The 22,934-nt window shown below is 27.0% G+C and overlaps 1 protein-coding gene across 5 annotated transcripts; it reads right to left on the reverse strand.

Annotated features, from left to right (window-relative positions):
- Positions 1-1,427: 1,427 nt before the first annotated feature.
- LOC132922757 (uncharacterized) lies at positions 1,428-14,228 on the reverse strand. 5 transcript variants are annotated; one of them, XR_009661048.1, is made up of 6 exons: positions 14,160-14,228; positions 13,854-14,084; positions 13,216-13,369; positions 5,718-6,428; positions 2,085-2,228; positions 1,429-1,933 (listed from the first exon to the last, which is right to left on the reverse strand). XR_009661048.1 is itself a non-coding variant. In XM_060986442.1 (5 exons), exon 4 carries the CDS (start codon positions 5,928-5,930, stop codon positions 3,276-3,278), a length of 2,655 nt encoding a protein of 884 aa, XP_060842425.1. In that variant the 5' UTR covers positions 5,931-6,428; positions 13,216-13,369; positions 13,854-14,084; positions 14,160-14,228; the 3' UTR covers positions 1,428-1,933; positions 2,085-3,275. The 5 variants fall into 5 exon arrangements, 4 of the variants coding, with proteins under 4 accessions (XP_060842425.1, XP_060842426.1, XP_060842427.1 ...); XM_060986442.1 differs by having other exon boundaries at positions 1,428-1,933; positions 2,085-6,428; XM_060986443.1 differs by having other exon boundaries at positions 1,428-1,933; positions 2,028-6,428.
- Positions 14,229-22,934: the final 8,706 nt, after the last annotated feature.

Raw genomic sequence — 22,934 nt, forward strand, 5'->3', positions numbered from 1 at the left:
ACTCCAGGGTTTATACTGTTTATAGGCATGGCGATTATAGAGGTTATGCATTGCGATTCAAAACGCTCCAGTCGGTTTGTGGGAAAATTAACTGATATTTATGTCAAGGATCCCTCTCTTTCCCGTTCGTACGAACACGTTTAAATTTAAACGATGCCGTTTCGCCTAAATATACTGTCTAAGATTAAAATCGTTTTTTTGTTTGTGGAGCACACAGTCTTCGCGCGTGCCAACCCAATAATATTACACAATATTATCATAACTATAAGTACCTTAGAATATATATTGGGTCAAACCGGATAAAACTATACCGACCATTCGCGGCTGTTTTCACAGTGCGGTTGAGGTAACGTGGTAACCTAACCATCCGTAGGGCCTACGCGCCGAAAAATATTCGTTTCTCGTCAATTCGTTTAACGGGGGGGGGGGGGGCATTAAAAAAAATGGTTGGACAAAAACTATCTTTTTTTTTTTGAGCCACCCTTTCGTGAACGGAATACCGAAAATTATGACCACACGCAAGCAGACAGCGATTTCATGCTTTTATCGCAACCGTTTTTCGAATAGCGAGACTACGATTACGCGGCGGCCGCCGTGAAGTAGTACGGTACACCGAAAAGGATGACGGCGGCATCGACGATGACGACGTCAACAATAAATAAAATATACTTTTTCGATATAATGTTAGGTGCCCGTGTACCTGTACAATAGGTATATACCGGCGATCGGTATAGTGCAGGGTAGCAATGTTAATAATAATAATAATAATTGGGGTCGGCGTGTGGCTGACTTGTGAGCGTGTCGAAAGGGGAGCCGAACGTGTGTGTGTGTGTGTGTGTGTGTGTGTGTGTGTGTGTTGCCGTGTAGAGAATAACACGTGAAAATAAAAACAACTCTGTCGCGCAATATTTCAAAAGACGGAGGATTATTCGTATTATTGTTATTGTTATTATTACGAACGCGTTCAAAGATAAACATCCGAACGAACGATAATAACGACGACTGACTGTACTGCACAACAGCCGACGGCCGAGGGGATCAATATCGATATTGATATGTATACAATAATAATATCGTTATGCTATTATATTATTAGGCTGTGGCGAAATACAGGTGTCCCGTGATTGAACGCCGGCCAATACCAGACCACACCGCAGACCCCGTAGTGGCGGTGGCGGTCCAGATAAATATACGCACGACAGAGGAGACCGCACACAGCGCGATACCAATATGGCTCGATATGTATTATGTGTATGAATAATACGTAATATACGTCTTACACGGCTTTGCTGTCGGTAAGTATACAGTCGTATAAAGAACGTTTATAATTTATAATATCGTTACCGGCCGTGTGTAGTATGGGCAAGACCGTATAGCCGGACCAAATCATCAAGAGGAGCAACCAAAGTGTAGGAGAACATTTAGAATAAAACCATATCAATACGATTTTTAATTTATTTATAATGCAGTCAATTTCTAAATGAAATCCATTAATAACAATCTCATTATGATTCGATATAACTAAATTTTAAACATTTTTTAAGTGCTTGCTGCAATAAGAATTTTGTTTTAAAAATAAAAAATAAATAATACTATAAATAAAAATCACATTAAGGTGTACAAGATTAAATGTTGAATATTTTTAAGCACCTATTTACCAATTTTATTTTTTTAAATTCAATATTTTCTATCTTATTGCTTGTCAAAATCCATTAATAATACGTTCAAATTTAAGTTTTCAGTCTGTTTGGACTCAAACGCCAATAAAGCCAAGTTGGAAAGCCGATAATGTTTCATTAATTGCCTTTGAACATTTTCAAGTCGAGTTGAGCAGAAAAATGTCGATTCACTTACTGCTGAGCTACTTCTAAATACTTAAACTGCTGTTATTGTTTCAAATGTAGCTTTGAATACTTTACATTGAAATAAAGCTCTAAAAAAAAAAAATTATAACTAAATAGTACTTAACAATACAATTATCCAGCAATAAAATACATATCTAGCACCTATACTTAACCATAACATACCATTACATAATATATATATTTAATACTTGTTAGCGAGCAACGATTGCTCCTCCTCACCTCATGGCTACGGGCCTGTGTATGAGTAGAGGTGATACGTGAATAAAGATGCATACACGGGAACGTGTGTGAATTTATTTACTGGAATCATATATAAATTGTAGTAACAAATCATCCATTCCTTATCCATATTATAGTTTTTAACTGGCAAATAGACAACATAAATGAGTAGCTAAATACTTGTTATATACATATATCTTAATATATAATTTATATATTATGTTGGAGATCCAAGTATTACGATAACAATAAATAATCAACAAAACATATGTGTATAATTTTTTTTTTAATAAATTTATCATCTTTCTAAGTATCTAAAAACTACATACTTAAAAAGGTTTCATCAGTGAATAGTATATAGTAGCCATAAAATATGAACTTACTCTAGATTACATTTTTTTATATGCTATTGAATGATGAATTATAGAACTATCGTGTACTATTAAAGGTTATATTTTATAATATATTTTAAAATACTTAATATAAATCAAATAATATAGTTATACTTATGTCAAAAATAGATGTATCAAGATACGTGAATGTTTATAATATAAAAAAAGTATCAACCTAACCGTGACCTTTTCATTCTACTAACTTATAAATTCATCTAACCTCTAAATTAGTAGGTCCATGAAGTTAGCGGGAGTATAAAGTAATAATTCCGGCTATACCACCAAGTTTTAGTACTCAAATAGTGCTTTCAGAATATACGAATATAAAAATTAGTGATCCATCCCACATACGATGATCCATGAATATAAAAATCTCCAGCTAACTTCATGAAACTTAAATTATTATAGTTTACTTATATAAAAATAATTTAATAAAGTATACAAATCAATATTTTTAAAATTTAATATTCTTAGTAAAATCACAAAATACAAACAAAATAACACGATCCATTGACATCTGTAAAAATAATTAAGGAAAACACATAATAAATATTAATTACAAAATATGATTTTTAACTTTATTTGTAATTTTAGATTCTCGTACATTATTTGTAATGATATAATTACAATTAAAATAATATAATATGTATATCTTTAGATATATCTGTATTTAACACCGTGATTATAAAAATAAAAATAATTGTATACAAAAATGACAAAAATTATTTTTATAAGAATTAGTTTTGGAATTTTTTCTTTTATATTATGTCTATTTAAAGACGAAAATAATAATAATTAATTAAATATTTATTAGGATGTCTGTTAATATATTATAAGCAGTCACAAGTGAATAACAAAAATCTTGAGTCATGTTATTAAAAACTTTTTTAACAAATTTGGCGTTAGGTTTAAAAAATTGAGTTAAAAAATCTAACGAAACTGTCTTTGTTTTACTAAGCACAAACATTCCAGACATTTCGAAAAGTCGATCTATTTCTGATTTCATATCGAGTATTTGTGTGTAAAAACTTGTTGAGTTTTCGTCACTACTTAATTCATTATCTTGTGGTGATAACTCCTTTATTTCAGATTGATTTTTTTTGTTAGACATTTCTTCATACTCTTTGAAAATTATATCTTGACGAGAACATAGCTTAAATAATAACGATGATAATTTACTGACTTTAATTACTAATACTGATAAATGTTGGGGGAAATTTGAAATATTAAGGTACAACTCACATAGGTTGAGGAACATTAAACATTCATCAGAATTGAATATATTTATTTTAGGACTAATTTTTATGGTTAAAAAATGAAGAATAACCCACATCTTTGAATATAAAATACCAATAACAAATTTGAAATATAAATCATAAAATGCGTATACATGCGATGGATGTATAATAATTGCATTTATGTTCTTATAGACTTCATCAATGTTTTTCTTCTCACCTTTCCAAAAAAAACTAATCATTTGTATGTCTTCAGCAGAAAAATTTGCTTTTGAAATGTAATGTTGATAAAAATCATCAATATTTAAATAAAGATCGAAATTCGAAATCATCCGACTGTTTTGATTGATTCCAAGAGTCTTCACAAATGAATTTAAACGGTTTTTATAAATATCATCATTGCCTATATCCTCAAAGTTTGTATTGATTAATAATAAAAAATTAAAATTTGGTGGATTGCAGTGATCAATACCATATGTATTTAAAATAGACATAACCATAGTGATCATCGGTTTTTGGTGGAATTTAAAATGGTCACGATGCTTTGGATTCAAGACAACGTACAAATCGTATGAAACTTTTAAAAGGTCACCACATTCTTTGTACGTACACCATTGCATTACATCGATGGACCGCTCTCTAATAGTGGTCAAAATAGTATTTGCTCTACTCAGATATTGGTCTATAACGTCTTTTGCTTTACCTTCAATCATATTCAAAATTATGGTTAAATCCAGACAAAGACCGTACAAATCTCTAACATATTGACACATACTGTTCGATAGCTTATCGTCTACGTCGGATCGAACGATTTCTCTGATTGGCACATTTTTGTACTTGACAATTTCTTCGATTTTTGTCGGATTGCTTATGAATGGTATGTAGTATTTAGCGAATTCTTTACGTAAGAATTTCAACAACGAAAAAAAACAAAAAAAATCTTCACTACTTGAATTTATATATGTCGTAAATTCAACAAAATTAGAAACTTCTATAAATTGAGTTAAATCGTCGGTTTCTAAAATGATATTGGTAATGGAGTTACGAAGTTTAGTTATCCCATCAATCAATTTAATTTTTTCATCAGTTGTATAGTATTCAATTGCAAATAAATCAGTGAAATCGTCAGGCAAATCTAAAAAGTTTGGTATCGAATTAACAATGACTGTCACCGCATAAGGGCATATGTTTAATGCCGCGATTGCTTTATTATATATTAGCTTTACTATTGCGTTATAAATTGACTCCTGATACCATAATATTAATTCAAGGTCACCGTCATGTTTTTCAATTTGTTGTACGATCTGATAAATCATAATTGTTCCAAATTTTGTTTCGACTTTTGCGTTAGAAATCTCTCGTGAAATAATACTACTCGGGGTGTCAGTCACTATATATGTTAACAACATTTGTTGTGTGTAACACCTTTTATTTTCTAAATCCAGTTTGTTAATATGTTCTAGAATTTTGTCAACTAAATCATTTGTTTCAGCTGATTTAGTTATCCAGAAACCGAAGATATTCGTAGATTTAATAATATTGTCGCGATATTCTTCATTAGGTTTGTAAACATTACAATTTGTAACCATGAATTTTTGAATCGAGTTCATTATTCTAAGTATCGAACGAATGACCACGACATCAGATGTATTTACTTTTATTTGTTCCTCGTCGTTTTTTGAAGGCAGCGTCAGAAAGTGTATTTTCAATTTTAATAATAACAGTGTTTTTATAAACGATGTATCATAATCTCTTGAATTGGCGAGGTGTAAAAAATTACATAGTAAAATATCTACAAAACGTTGAACATAAGTCTTAATGTCACTTAAATTATCTAATAATCTTTTATAATTCTTATTAAACACATTATTATATTTATTCAAAAATGTCGCTTGATGAAATAGTGGGAATTTCCTGACGAATTTGAATAACTTATGCTGAGTCCATTCAGCAAATGAACAGTTCATAAACATATAAAACATATTTAATTTTATGTACTTATTTACCTCGCTGCCTGTAGATGGAACTAAATATGCATAAATAATATAATCAATGTCGAATAATGTTATTTTATTTGAAAAATCGTTTAATATCGTGTAATCTAATTCTTGATAGATATTATTTTCTTGTAATTGTGATAACTCAGTTGCAATAATGTTGAACTGGATCGACATAATATACAAAATTATAAACATTTTATATGGTTTTATTTTAAACATTTTTACACAGACATGTACATTTAACTACGTATTTAATTTCTCATTGTTTTGATCTGCCTTATAAGTTTTGATATTTATTTTCTACATTACTAGGCTTGTGTGTAATTATATGTAACTACTTTATTAATTGAATTAAATAATAATGCTGATAAAAGTGCCTTTATATTGTCAAATCGTTAACTTACGTAGGTATATACAATCTGCAGTATAAAGTTCACTGTTATATATTAATCATAAAACAAATTTTCTTACCAGACTTGTAATTGTAAATTCTATAAGATATTTAATCGATTGAAAAAGTATGTATTTCATAGAAAAAAATATTTTAAATCTGATCAAACTATAATATATAAAACTCTCTATATAATATATATATATATATATAGTTTTCTGTTAATTTTTGTTTTTCTCTAATTTTCTGATCTATGTTACATGATCTCAAACCGCAGTATTCAATTGTTGTGTTATAGCTATCACAATAGCTAAACAAATTTTAATCTGCAAATACAAATTAAAAAATTTATCCCTGAAATTAAAACCATGAAAAAATTTGAATTATTTTAGAAAATAAACCATTAATTAAATTGTGCTGTTTGCTGATAACAACTTAATTTTACAGGTAATAGTTCATTATTCATAAAATGTAAGTAGGTAGATTGTTGTATTTCACAATTGCAGTATTTGCATTTAATTAGTAATAATCATTACTAATATTGTGCTTGACATTAAGTGTTCAAAAAATTTAAAAAAATACAAAACTCGAAACCTGCAGACAACACTTTAAATTAAAATGCTCATTTAAAACAATATAAATCAAGAAACAATTTTTAATGAAATATACCTTTTTCAAATTCAGAAATCAAAAATATGTGTCCTGGTGATAGTTTTCAGCAATACATAAAATCATATACCAAGATTTTTTTCCGTAACAATATAATTAAATGTGTTGTCTTAAGTTTATACTATTCAATATTTCATCTGGGTGAGCTCAGATTAAAAATGGACTTTATGGATTGTAGAGTTACACATTTACCAATTATTTTGTTTTAGGTAATTCAAACTATATACAATTTAGATTAATGAAAAAAAGCAATATATACATATAAATATATTCATAGTAAAAATGAGTAGATAACATACATATTATTATTATATAATATTTAAAATATACCTTTTATTAAATTTTAATTATTGCTAGGTACCTTACAACATAACAATAGATTTTTCTTAAAAAAACACCTGTAATATTGTTTTATTCACAATGTTTTAATAAAACACATTATGTTATGTTTTTATAAAATAAAGAAATATGGTCTAGCAAATATAGATAATGTGGATAATATAGTAATAAAAAAATTACGACTTCACTTACAATTCAAAAATGAAAATTTTATTTTTAATAAATGTATAGTACATCAGAAAGTTTCCATAACATTATTTAATTGCATCACTAATTAATTTAATACAATCTATAATAAACGTTTTCCCATAGTTTGGGTGGGGTTCTTGGATTGGTTTACTCACACAACATTAAGTTGTCAAGAAACCCATACAACCCAAAATATTTTTAGTTTAATAACGAAAAACTACTATTATTTTTATATGGTTTTAAATTGTTGAGCAATAATATTGAAAACTATTAAAAAACAAAATAGGTTTTATAATAGGATAAAAATAAATATTGATTGAGATGTATTTGAATTATAACTAAGTTGTTTGTGTTTATTTAAGTTAAATACAGTAGAAAAATAAATTCCATGGGACTAGATGAGCCGACAACCGACGAGCCGACGTTGGGTATTATTTTATGATAAACATATTATATAATGTATCTATTCTATATCCAACATTTCCAAATAATAATAATATCGATATTTATCAAAGCAATTATTTGTGATAAGATATCAAAACAGTATTATACATTTGTGTTATACTCGATCTAATGTTATTTTGAATCATTGATGTTTGTGCTGTTGTATTTTATTTTATAATAATGGAGAGTTATTTGTTGAACAGCAAACTTTTTATAAATATCTCTGTTATGGTCAAAAATAAGAAAAAGTTAAATAATATTATTGATGATAAATTTAATAGGACCATCATAGATTTTTTTTAAAGTAAAGCTTATGATACAAAGCTATAAATTTAATTTTTTTTTTTTTAATTATTAAAACGATTTTTTTTTTTTAGACGATTATATTGATAATATAAAACATGAATAATAAATTGTAATTTAATAATACATTTTTTATTTTTAAGCATATAAATTAAAATTTTAGAGACACTGTCAGCCTGATATCTTGTCGGAATGATATCTTATCGGCCTACTACTTGTCGGCTCAACGTAGTGATCCCAAATTCTATATAATTTGTGGCGAACTACTATATTCACTCTTCTAAGCTCTTAGAGACAATAATATAATAAGTCTTCGTTTATTATTCATTACTATACAATAACATTGTATATAATAATTACATTTTACGTACATCATAAGAATATGGATTTAAAATGCAGGCTCCACAAAACAAGAACAGCTATACAATAAATAAATAATAAACAATGTAAAACAGATTGATTTTTACAATTTATTCAGATTTTGCACCAATATTATTTATAATTTATTAAATTATTCTATCATCATAAAAATAATATATACTTGTATTTTGATTTAATACCGTAAATAGATCGAACTCTTATATATAATATATGTGTTTGTCTAAAAAAGTTAACTTCTTATTACAGAATTATTAATTTTGAATAGAACCATTTTAGAATTTCAAAAGATATTTATTTAAAAGTTTTTTATAAAAATAATGTCAATTCAAAATCGATACATTTCACCTCCGATTAAATATTTACAATGAGATGAGTTAACATTATGTTAGCAGAAACGACTAAATCTAAATTTTCATTCAAGTTGTTAAATATCTTTTCGATTAAAGTACATTTTTTTATTATATTTTTAAAAAATCGTTCTCTTATTGAGGTTGGAGAAACTATTATTTGTTTTTCTTCCACAAACATTCCAAATGATTCGAACTGATTTTTTATCTTCGTTGTAACAACTCCTATTTCTGTGTACAGATTTTTTGAATTTTCTTCTCTGCTAAATACATTATATTGTGGTAAACTAAGTTTAATATTGCTTTTTTTATTATTTGTTTTAACTTTGTTATAATTTTCAGAAATCATAACTCTTTGTGAACATATATTAAATACTAACGTAGAAAATTCTCTAACAATGGATACGAGTACCGATAAGGATTTTGGAAAATTTGTATTATTAAGTAACGTCATACATATATCAGAAAACATTTTACAATCATCAGAATTAAATTTATTCGATTGAGGACGATTCTTAATAGTTAAATAATTAACGAAAATCCATATTTTGTTATACACTAAACCAATAATAAATCTGAAATATAAGTCATAAAATGCATATACGTACGAAGGATCCATAATTATAAAGTTAATGTTCTTGTAAATATCATATATGTACTTTTTCTCACCTTTCCAAAAAAAAATAATCTTATCCTTGTCGTCTTTAAACAAATTCGTGTTTTCTAGATAATTACTGAAAAAGTTTTCAATATTTAAAAAAGTTTTGTAATTCGAAATCATCCGACTGTTTTGATTGATTCCAAGAGTCTTCACAAATGAATTTAAACGGTTTTTATAAATATCATCATTGCCTATATCCTCAAAGTTTGTATTGTTTAATAATAAAAAATTAAAATTTGGTGGATTGCAGTGATCAATACCATATGTATTTAAAATAGACATAACCATAGTGATCATCGGTTTTTGGTGGAATTTAAAATGGTCACGATGCTTTGGATTCAAGACAACGTACAAATCGTATGAAACTTTTAAAAGGTCACCACATTCTTTGTACGTACACCATTGCATTACATCGATGGACCGCTCTCTAATAGTGGTCAAAATAGTATTTGCTCTACTCAGATATTGGTCTATAACGTCTTTTGCTTTACCTTCAATCATATTCAAAATTATGGTTAAATCCAGACAAAGACCGTACAAATCTCTAACATATTGACACATACTGTTCGATAGCTTATCGTCTACGTCGGATCGAACGATTTCTCTGATTGGCACATTTTTGTACTTGACAATTTCTTCGATTTTTGTCGGATTGCTTATGAATGGTATGTAGTATTTAGCGAATTCTTTACGTAAGAATTTCAACAACGAAAAAAAACAAAAAAAATCTTCACTACTTGAATTTATATATGTCGTAAATTCAACAAAATTAGAAACTTCTATAAATTGAGTTGAATCGTCGGTTTCTAAAATTATATTGGTAATGGAGTTACGAAGTTTAGTAATCCCATCAATCAATTTAATATTTTCATCAGTAGTATAGTCTTTATTTGTAAATAAATCAATGAAATCGTCAGGCAAATCTAAAAAGTTTGGTATAGACTTAACAATGATTGTCACCATATAAGGGTATGTGCTTAATGCTGTGATTACTTTATTATATATTAGCTTTACTATTGCGTTATAAATTGACTCCTGATACCATAATATTAATTCAAGGTCACCGTCATGTTTTTCAATTTGTTGTACGATCTGATAAATCATAATTGTTCCAAATTGTGTTTCGACTTTTGCATTAGAAATCTCTCGTGAAATAATACTACTCGGGGTGTCAGTCACTATATATGTTAACAACATTTGTTGTGTGTAACACCTTTTATTTTCTAAATCCAGTTTGTTAATATGTTCTAGAATTTTGTCAACTAAATCATTTGTTTCAGCTGATTTAGTTATCCAGAAACCGAAGAAATTCGTAGATTTAATAATATTGTCGCGATATTCTTCATTAGGTGTGTAAACATTACAATTTGTAACCATGAATTTTTGAATCAAGTTCATTATTCTAAGCATCGAACGAATGACCACGACATCAGATGTATTTACTTTTATTTGTTCCTCGTCGTTTTTTGAAGGCAGAATCAGAAAGCGTATTTTAAAACTTAGTATTAACAGCGTTTTTATAAACGATGTATCATAATCTCTTGAATTGGCGAGGTGTAAAAAATTACATAGTAGTATACTTATAAAGTGTTTAACATAAGTTTTAATCTCACTTAAATTATCCAATAGTCTTTCGTATTTTTTATTAAATACATTATTATATTTATTCAAAAATTTTGCTTGATGAAATAGTGGGAATTTCTTGACGAATTTGAATAACTTAAGCTGAGTCCATTCAGCAAATGAACAATTCATAAACATATAAAACATATTTAATTTTATGTACTTATTTACTTCGCGGTCTTTAGATGGAACCAAGTATGCATATATAATATATTCAAAGTCAAATATTTTAATGTTATTTGATAAACCATCTTGTATTACCGTATAACTTAATTTGTTGTTTATCTTTTCCTCTAATTCTTCTAATTCAGTAGCTAACTCTGAAAACTTGATCGACGTTACACACAAAAACATTAATATATGATTTAATTGTTTTATCAACATGTTAACATAGAATTGTACTTTTCGGTTCAAATCTACTACTACACAGAAATTTTTTAAATTGAATGTGTTTGTAATAATATTTATGGGTAGGTTTGTGTATCTGTGCCTAGTTAATTCAAATAAAGTATAAATATGGTACAGCTGTACATAAATATAGATTTTTGTTTTTTTGTTTCCCGTGTATAACAATTTTCTATTACATTTTAAAATTCATAAATTTGTAGGAACTTTATTTTATTACCAAAAAATATAAATTTATTTCTGACCAATCTATGAGTAAAAATTAATCTTATTTTGTTAACGGAATCAATTCAAATTTTTTTTAATAGCACTCGTAATTATAAAATTACATATTCTGCTCGTTGAAGCAAATTTGTATTGCTCTTATGCTCTTTATCAATATGTAATAGTATATTTATCACTCTGTAGTAAGTACAATAAAAATATTATATAATTAAATATGAATGCTAATATTCAATAATTTGATTGATTATTTGAACATTTTTAGTATTTTATAGCGTAATATAAGTAGTCCAAAGTTGAAATGAAATTGTTTGTTTATTTTTAATTATATATGTATATATATATATATATATATATATGCATATTCATAATATATTTATTTCAAATTAATTTACTAAAATGATTTCAAAATTCCATTTCAATAATGGAATAAAAGTATTATTTCTATGGTGCATATAATTTTTAAAATACCGAAACAAAAATTTAAAATTGTAGATACGTGAAAAAAAACGAAAGAAAATACACTTTATAGCGAATGATTATTTGAACAAATGCTTTACCTGTATTTGTATACAACCAAATGTTTAAATGTTTTTACGTTTTCATTGCTACTTAAAAAATTAAATTCTACATTACGGGGAATACAATTTTTAAAGCCTTTATTTCACATAATATTCATATAATATTTATTATGTCATATCAGTTTTTATATAGCTTAATTTACAATATTATTTCAATTTAAAAAATAAGAGCACATCGCAATATAGTTATCCACTATAAAATATTTTTTGAAATAAAAATTGCTTATTTATTCATATTGTTTTTAATTAGACATATAACTTAACATGTTATCTGTTAATTTTGAGTTTTTATTTTTATTTTTTAGTCTTATTATAATGATTTGTGGTAGACAGTGACGTAACTAGGACCATTTTGGGAGTAGGAGTAAATGAATATTTCATAATTTCACAAGTCTATAAGGAGTTAATACAAACAAACATTTATATATATAGTAATATTTTTAATTTTCCTAAACATTTAACACAATATTTAAAAAAATTTATGAAGAAATATATCACCTACATCACCCCCCCTCCCATAAGTTAAATCATTGATGGAAAAAAAAACAAAAACTTAAGATTTAAGGCAAGTAATACTCTAAAAAAATATTATGATTAAGTTGTGTCATCTGTAACCGTTACATTCCATCAGCAAATCAAACATCAAGTTTTATTACTTTTCTTCTAATATTTGGTTATACATTTCCATTAAAACGGTATGATTCTAGATTTCAGTTACATTATAAACTAGCAATATATTTTTTGTGCTAAAATTTTGAAGTTTTTAATTAAGTACGAATATTACATTATCGAATATTTCAACAAGTGTGGTACTTTTGTTCTATGATGTTATTCGAAGAGAGCGTCACAAAGTAAATTTGAAGTATTAGGAATAAAATGTATTTAAAAAAAGGTATGTAAATTTGTACTGTTTTTTGTAGAATAGATGTCAAGTGTGTCACAGACTCACAGTTATGTGTGCGAAAACGCGGCTCACATAGAAAAAGGTACACCAATCTGATAGCACCACATCACAATGACTTAAGCACTCCTATTCCAGGGTCCAACGAGTGGCTTAATATATTATAAGTCGCATACTTTAACTGACCGGCTCTTTCTCAACACTGTGAAGGTATGATAAAACATTATTCACTATATTATATTTTAAAATTAGGGCCTACCAATCACCACCAAGTTTCATAGGCGTGCGCAGACCTCTTTTTCAGGGTATGCAGATTGCAGAAGCCCCCCCCCCCCCCTATAATTATTTTTCTTGCGCAAAAAAAGTTTTTCTCAATATTCGATTTTTGCCCCTTTAAGAGCTTTAAAGTATGCAGCTGCATATTATATTCTCTACATACCCCTGCGCACGCCTATGTTAAGTTTGGCAGATACGGTGTTGATTGTTTCTCAACAACTCAACAACACACAAATTATATCAATATATAACTTTACATGATAATATAAATCAGACAAAATAACGAAAACTCAATTGTTATTATTTCTGATATTGGAAATTAATCGTCAATTTCCAAAACTCCGTTTTAAACGACGTATCATAATCTCAAGAATCAGGGAGGTGTAAAAATTATTTGGAAAATAACTTACAATTTGTTTTACTTGAATCTTGATCCCACGTGAATTCTCCTCCGGTACTTAAGTAGTATTTGTTGAGAATTTCTGATTTATAGAGTAATGGGAATTTTCAAATTATTTTAAATAACTCATGCTAAGTTCCACCGATAAATGAACAGTTTACAAATTTGTTAAATTTGTCGTGTTACTTTATCTCATGGCATATACATTGAACCAAACATACACACTGAATACCTATATAATCTAAAATTGTACAGATTAATATTATATGACGTACATTATCCATTGTCGAATTATGTAATTGATTGCAAACGATACCCTTTAGTTTTGATAATTATTTCGCATAAACTTTAAACTTGATCGAAGTATTATAAAGTACATATTAACTACTCATATGACATTTTTTCGTTTATTAAATAAGTTTGTATATTAACAATTATTAGCATATTTGTTTAGCTGTGACTAGTAATTGTTTAGTTTAATTAAATAAACTATGAGCTTAATGACGCATTCATATCTTCAAATTTTACACATAGAACAGCTAAATTTTAAATTTTATTAATTATTTTTTTTTTAATCACAAAATAAATTTTGATAGAAAAATTCGAAATATATGAAATATATCTAAAGGAAAATTCAGAGATTAAGGATACAGATTACGTGGTAAAAATGAATTTGAAAATCTAATAATCAACAACATATTTTACCAATATTTACCAAAATAAGTCAAAATTCTAATGTTAATGTAAAATAATATGTAGTCACGATAAAAAAAACCCATGTTTGTCATTCTAATCTCAATCAGAGATTAATTATATTAATACAATATGTCAATATGTATACTATAGGTATAATATTCTGAACATCCATGCATTAAATGATGATTTTACTAATAACAAATTGTTGTTGCAATCATCTCGTAACAAATATGATATATAAAATTACCTATTAAGGGTGACTCCACGACTGACACGCAACGACCTTAAATAATTAAAAGAAACATACCTGATATTTAAATTTTAAAAATAGAGTTTATTGGTTTTAATATACAATAACAATAATCATATGGTCGTAAAAAATCTTCTTAAAGGCGTATTAATACAATTGACATTTTGGATCAACAATAAAAAAATATAAAAATAATGATAGTACAATCAAATAATTATGATATAATTATGTATAAATTTGGCTCGTCGGCCTACAAAACTATGTGTTGTACAACCTACTTAGTACGTATAGGATGCAAAGTGATGGACGGGGTCTTTAACTACAATTTTTAAATATAATAAAAATACAGAGATATACCCAGCACACACACAACACCACTAACCGATTCAGACGAACAGAAAAAAAAATTAATAGTAACAATGTTAAACACGTATTACCAGTCAATATATCTTGATTATTTTTCCTATTAAAAAAGCTCAACCAATATTGCAGGTAGAAAAAATGATCATATATTTTTTTAATTTTGGTTGGTTTGTATCATTTTAATTGGTAGTAGAACTGGACGTGGTTAATATTTTGAGTTTTGTTTTTTCATAGGTAATTTTATTTTATTAATTTGAGGAATAAACGAGTCAAAACGATTGTAACCGATCTAATAAGAAGACTTTGAATGAGAATTAAATTGTCCATATAACGACCAATAATTTAAAAAAAATATGCAGTTCAATTATTTTGTCTGTCTATATTTAGGTATACTCACTATTACGGACATAATTATGAAGCGATATTAGCCTGAATTTCACTTAAATTCACAACTAGTCTTTGATAAAGCTTTTCAAATACATTATTATATTTATTCAAATATGATGTGTATTGATAGAGTGAAGGCAATTTTCTAATGAATTTAAATATCTTATGATGCTGAGTCCAATCGGTAAATGAACAGTTCATAAAAATATCAAATACATTAAATTGTTGGTATTCGTTAAACTTGTTTTTACTAATGAAACCAAATATGCATAAAAAATAATTATAATTTTAAAATCAAAAACAGTTATCTCAAATGAAAAACCATTTGTTGTCGTCTAACATTATTCTTTGTAAATGTTTTTCTGTAATTTTAATAATTTATTCTAATGCAAAATCTGAAAAATTGTTTGACATAAATCAAAACAATATCAATATAATGGTATGTAGTTTTATACTCAATATTCCAACATGTAGAATAGTATATATCATACTATTAATTAAGTTCAAATTAACTACAGAGTTCGATTGTATGAAGTTTTTTTCATTTATTGGATTCCGTTTATTAGAATGAAAATGTTTTTACTAAAATATTGAATTACTGATAGTAACTGATAACCTGATAATTTACAATTACTGACATGTTTGTATAGCTGTGGTTGGTGTGACTGTGCCAGTTGAATTAAACAAACCTATGAACTTCGTGATGCCTATAGTATCTTCAAACCATTATGTACAAGTGGAACAGTTGTATAATTTATATTGATTAATTTTTTTAAATAAAAATTTAAAATCAACATTTCTGAAGGAAAATAAGGAAATAAGAAATAAATTGTAGATCCTGTAATAAATATTAAGATTTTACTCAAATCAACCCCGGGAAAAAAAAACCAACAACAACAATTTAATTTATCAATTAATATCAGTCCGATTTCTACTACCAGTGTAAAATTTATTCATATGCTCACCCTAACAAATATTATTAGTTATATTTTATGTGTTCTGGATCAGTGTACGTAAATAATATGTGTATATCAGCCAACACGTCAAGCCACAGTACAACTATCAAACATATAATATACTAGCCGTTTAACCGGACTTCATCACACGGGGAAAATAAAAACAAATACCATGCTATACTGTACAAATTTATCAAAGTATCAGTTCACTGACTATAATCGGCGTCGGTGTACATCAGATTGTACACTTTTTTTTTTTTTTTTTTTTTTAAAAAAATATGCTGAATATCGATGCAGAAATTTATATTTATAATAATAAAATAAATGTTGTCACCCTGTTTTTATATCTTAAAAATTAAAAACACTTAATAAATAATAACATTATTATCTATGATTAATATTAAATTCTAGAAAAAACGGCACTGAAAAAACCGTCAAGGATAAACATAAAATTATGAATAGTATCAAATATTTTTTTATTCAAAAATCACAAATATAACTTTTAAGTTAATTATCAAATTAAAATAAATAAGGTATTGGGTTTTTTACCTGTCGATTTTTTCTTTGTTATTTGTTAACAATTTTCCTATTTATCGTATTGGTTATTTAAACAAAATGTTATTAATATTATATAACATAAACTACATATTTCATAAAAAAAACCAATGGCATTGTTTTATTTGATTTCCCCGAAAGTCTCGTACAGTCGTACATACATTTTGAAAAAAAAATTTCTAATTTTTGAATAATACAAAAAAATATTTTTACCACCAAAAAAAATAATGAACTCCTCAATTCAGCGAAAAAATCTTCATAGACAAATGTTCATATTAATTAATTATTTATTTTCCCGAACTATACTGTCATGTTTTTCATCAATGGATTAAAATAATTTCATAACATAATTTTTGGGAAGATCAGTGAATGTTAGAAGTAGTTGTCAACTTTTTGATTGTCGTATCGTTTTTTTTTTCCGAAAATATATTATGCATATCCCTAAATAATAACTATACGTACGATAAAACACGGACAAATAGAAAACACGTCCGTGTGATATGAAAGACTGCATGTATTGTAACTGTTTATACTAAAACAAACATCTAAATGTAGTTATTTTGTTATAATTCAAAAATGTTATTAGTGAAGACTTGTAAACTTTACATATATTGTAAATTGTACTTTATGCGACGGCATTTTCAAATTTGTATGTATTAAAATATTAAGACCTACCGCATACTTAAAATAAAATAAATTATTTTAATAGCTGTATTAAAAAACATACCATGAAGTATACTTAGTTAATATATAGGCTTGCAAACTAGTCTCCGCTCAGAACCGCGTTTCGCATAGAATAATATATCATTGAATTCAAACTGAATACACCCATTCATCACCCAATATACAGAAGATTGGTACAACTTGAATACCTTTTATTTTACTGCTTTTCCCGATTATTAAGAAAAATATTGAAAATATTTTTACTTTTAATCCCCAATGTACATGATGTACAAACTAGAACCAATTTGATACCAGAATAGTTTAAAATTAAAGTATTTTTCTTACCCAGAAAATGATTACACTCACCAAAACAAAAACACATAAACATATAATTGTAAAATTAATACATCCATCTTTCTGCTAAAAATCTAGATATTAATTGTTTGCGGTGAAACTGTATGAGCATACTTAAAATATAAAATGCGTCACATTTTGAGATTTGTACAATAATTGTAGTAAGTATAAGTGATGATTCAATTATTTTGATAAATAACCCGAATTGTATTTGTTTATTTTATATTTATTTACATTTTTTTAAATTCAACATATATATGGACATTGGACATAATATGGTTATTAATTACTATGATATTATATATTTATTTTAAATTTTATTACGGTGTATTAATTATATAATAATAATAACACATTCAATATACGATTGCGCATACATCGTGTCAGTACAATATCGTAGATAATCTCCAGCTAACATTGTTAAACAATCTACAATATGATAATAAAATAATGCAATAATAATATCAAATACAATTGTTTGCGTTACGATGTATAACACTTCTACCCTCTGCCATATAATAATAATATTATAATATTGAACAATTAAAAAGTTGCAGAAATAATATTAAATTATTTTAAGTTGAACAATACAAATTTTATTTTAAAAAAGGTTTATTTATTTATTAGAATTAACGCCAGTCGGCTTTTACAAATAATACATAATATGAATACAAGATATCTACAGTATTGTTTACATAGGATTGACTTAAGGTCTAAGAATAATAAAAATAACGAAATGACAATTAAGAAACAGGAAACAAACAAGCAAAAATGTGCGTCTCCGTACTAAAAATATTAAGGCAATAAGTTTGCTTCGCGCATCAACCTTGAGAGTTAATTAATATATAGTTAAATTATTTTGAAATATAAATTATATTAATGTAGTATTTTAACGTTTTCTAATATCTATCGATTGATACCGTACAGGAGATTTTCTGGTTCTAATAATGGTTAACTCGTTTCCTATACCTCGTCGTTAGGTTTTGGACTGTTCGATTAGTTAAATGGTTCGGTAAAAGTAGTACTATAAAACCTTTAGTAACAGCTTGGTCGAAGTGCTGTTTTCATACGTCACTCTCCTCGGCATATACTTCGAACACAATTTTGATTATATGATTTGTCACCGTGAATATTACTTCCTATCGTTGTTATTTCAATTAATAGTCTGCACACACGCCAATGGAATCGCCAATACAGATATTATATTTTCGCTTGTCGTGAAATTAAATTTGAGACATTTGATGATCACTTACAACTTATCTAGTATCGGAAACGAGTGCCTCGTATGTGTCCATGTATTATGCTCTAAAAACAGTTTTATTATTAACCGATATGTCGCGAAATAACGCTAGATGCGATATAATAACAATTTATAGATATTTGATATATTTTAGTTTTAATTCAATCTTGATATTGTAATATATATTTATTTATAGTATGTTTAGAAAACGGTAGTTTATCATACACACCTTTCCTAACTTGTTCATTTTTAGATGATTAGTTCAGTTAATTTTTGAATTAAAAAAAAAATGTATTATAATATAATTTTATAAAGGTATATAAGTAAAGCAGTGAATATTTTAAGAAATTACATCTAATCGTGTCTATTTTGGTAATACATAAGTATGATTCTTTTTTTTTATAATACAATGAAACACGTTTAATTTCATGTTTCATTTAACTACCAAAAAACATTTACGAAACTATTTTGAATATTATAATCATGAAACATTATTTTGTTGTAGTAGGAGTAGTAGGTACTTCCCAATTAATATATGTATTATAAAATGTTCTGAATTTCAAAAATTCGTTTGTAGCATCGTTTAATGCTTTATTGATGTTAACAAAGATATTGTTATATATTTTAATAGTTTCTTTGTTGTTTTCTTGTATTTTTAGCCATTCATCATCTGATATATTATCTTTTACTATACAGGAATAGTTAAGTTCTCTCTTTGGTAATACCAAATCTATAACTATGCCAAATTCTCGAATTTTATTTTCTACTTCTATAAAATCAATTGGCTTAGGAATGTAGAAGCATGGTATATTATATTCCTGGTATATTATAGTTTGAATACGTTTTAAATAAAAATTATAAGCCTTTGCCAATTTTCGAGGGTGAATATTTACACCAAAATCCGGATACTTTATATTACCACTGGTGATATAAGTTGCATTGTTTGCTCTTTCTGATGGTCTTAATGCATAATTCCTTTGAACATATTCTATGGTTATTCTAAATTCATAGTACAAAGTTGTCATTAAAAATTTAAAATAAACATCATACAATGCATGCACGTAGAAAGGGTTCAAAATGTAAATTTCGACGTTTTTATAAATTTCGTCAATAGTTTTCAGCTCTCCTCTCCAGTAAAACCTTATTTTTTTATCGCCAGTCAATAGTTTAAATTTTAAAATATTTTTTTTTGTTTTTTTAAAAGAATAATTAAGATCCGGTAAGGTGATACTTCCGGTAGGCTGAGGTGCTAGGTTAATTAACGTTTTCAAATTATCTATTATTTCTTGATTTTTAATTGGATGTTCTCCTGTTGTATCGTAATCGATATTGTTAAAGATTAAATAATCATATTTATCGTTATTACAGGCTTCAAGTCCATACTTATCTAACGCTGTCATAATAACAAATAAAATCCGAATATGTATAAATTTGCTTTGATTTTTCCAATCACTTGCCTCATCTCTTTTGGTCTCCAAAACAGGAATGATTTCCATTAATAGTTCATTCAGATAACGATCCCGAATCGTGTGATAATTGTTATATATGTTTTCCAAAGTGTTTAAGATACAATAAAAAATATTTGAAACTTCTTCGGCCAAATTATTATTCGTGATATTCCTAACGTCTCTAATGTCGTCAGCAAGAAATATACTATATTCAACACAATATTGATATAGTTTAATAACTAATTTGCACATATTTTCGGTTTCGGTTTTTATACTTGAATGATATTTAAATCGTGTTTCCTCATTTTTAAACACAATTTTATTATATAATCTATTTATTTTGTTCTTAAATATTATAGTCTGTACAAAATTAAATACTTCATAAGGATTCCTCTTGTGAATCATGTAATATTGATTATAATCGATTTTCAAGAGCTCAAACATATTAACGAAACATTTATAATCAGAAATCCGGTTGATTATTGCGTTCATAAACTTTTCCAATGAATTTTTCTCAACGCTTATTCCAGAAATGTTAAAAAATGGCAACATCTTCGATGAATCAGTGTTATCAAAATATATTTCCGGACTTACAATATTTCGACTAAAATATTTTCGCATTACTTTCTTCAGTCGATCCCTTTCGGTATCTGTAATTTCTTGGTTTGATGCTAAAAAATTAAATCCGTCTATCAGTTCCTCTGAGTCGATCGTGAACTCTGTAAACAAAAAACTCAATAGTTTAAATCCTTCAGTGATTTTCGTATTAAAAACCCGCTTTTCCGACAGTAGTTCGTCTGTTCCATAGCAAATTAATCTTAAGATTGCATCCAATATAATTTGCATGTACCAATAAATTATATCGATGTTGTTGATTTTTTTAATCGCATGAAATATTGTGTCAACAGTCACAACTCTGCGTTCTACAATAAGAGTAATGTTTTGCAGTCCCGTTGATACAATATCGTTTGAATCTAAGACATCCCATAATAACATTTGTGGAACACTACAACGTTCATGTCGTGTTACTAAACCGAACGACGTTAGAACCTTCAAAACATCATCGATATCAATGCGATATTTATTTGTCTTTGTTTTAGTCATTGAATAACCAAAAAAATATCTGTTATTGTAATATGATGATCTAACATCACAATTATACGTTATAAACTGTTGAGCTTGGTTTACACTTTTTAGAATCTCAGTTACTGTTGTTTTAACGTCAATTGCATCGTGATTTAACAAAACAGAATTAAGTAAGATATTTGTTGACAGTAATAATTTTAATAAAGATGTATCGATCATTTTATTTATTGTTTTGTACGATTGCATATTTATACAATTGAATAGTACGTTTATGATGCTTTCTGTTTTGTGCATAATATAATTGATAAGTTCTTTTATAGTATTGAAGTTCCGCCTAAAATTTTCATCATAACCATTACCTTTAATTTTGTACATATATGGGATACGTTCGACTAATTCAATTAACTGATTTTGAATCCACTCTGCAAAGACGCAGCTTATACAAATACAAAACATATTTAACTTACGTGCAGTCTTCGTATCTTCGTATATGATCTCACCAAGTATTGGTTGTGAGGTATACGTGTATAATCTGCACTCAAATGTTTCATGACTGACTTTTGTTAAATCGTATCCAAGAATTTGTGAAGTATAATCTAAGTTATTAATAATGTATTGAAATTCCGAAAGTTTTTTGACAGAATGAACTTTAGACATCAATGTCGTGAGACACATGACGCTAAATAACAGTTTGTTTACACACAACATTATAGCGAAACGACTACCACTGATACTTTTGCGTTTGATGTATTTTGCTTCAACGGCATTACCTGCGCTGAACTCGTTTAATACTATTTATTCAGTAAAAGAAATAATCACAACAAATGCGGTAAAGGAGCTACAAATGTGCTTACCAGACACATTAAACAATGCATTTGACGACTAAAACATGTTAAACAACGAGAATATATAAAACACAATATTTCAAAACAATGAAAATAGTAATGCTTGAATAAGTGTTGAACAGTAGAAATTACCAAAAATTGTTATTTAAAAATATTTTTTTTTTCGAGACTCTATGACACTATGAACCTAAGTTGTTATACAATGGGTAGGAAAATTTGAAGGAAAATTCAAATTAATTTTTTATGAG

Source organism: Rhopalosiphum padi, chromosome 2 (genome assembly GCF_020882245.1).
Source record: "Rhopalosiphum padi isolate XX-2018 chromosome 2, ASM2088224v1, whole genome shotgun sequence".
NCBI classification, from domain to species: domain Eukaryota; kingdom Metazoa; phylum Arthropoda; class Insecta; order Hemiptera; family Aphididae; genus Rhopalosiphum; species Rhopalosiphum padi.

Excerpts from the sequence above, each read along its gene's own strand:
- LOC132922757 (XM_060986444.1), bottom strand. The coding sequence starts at position 5,930 with ATGTTTAAAATAAAACCATATAAAATGTTTATAATTTTGTATATTATG.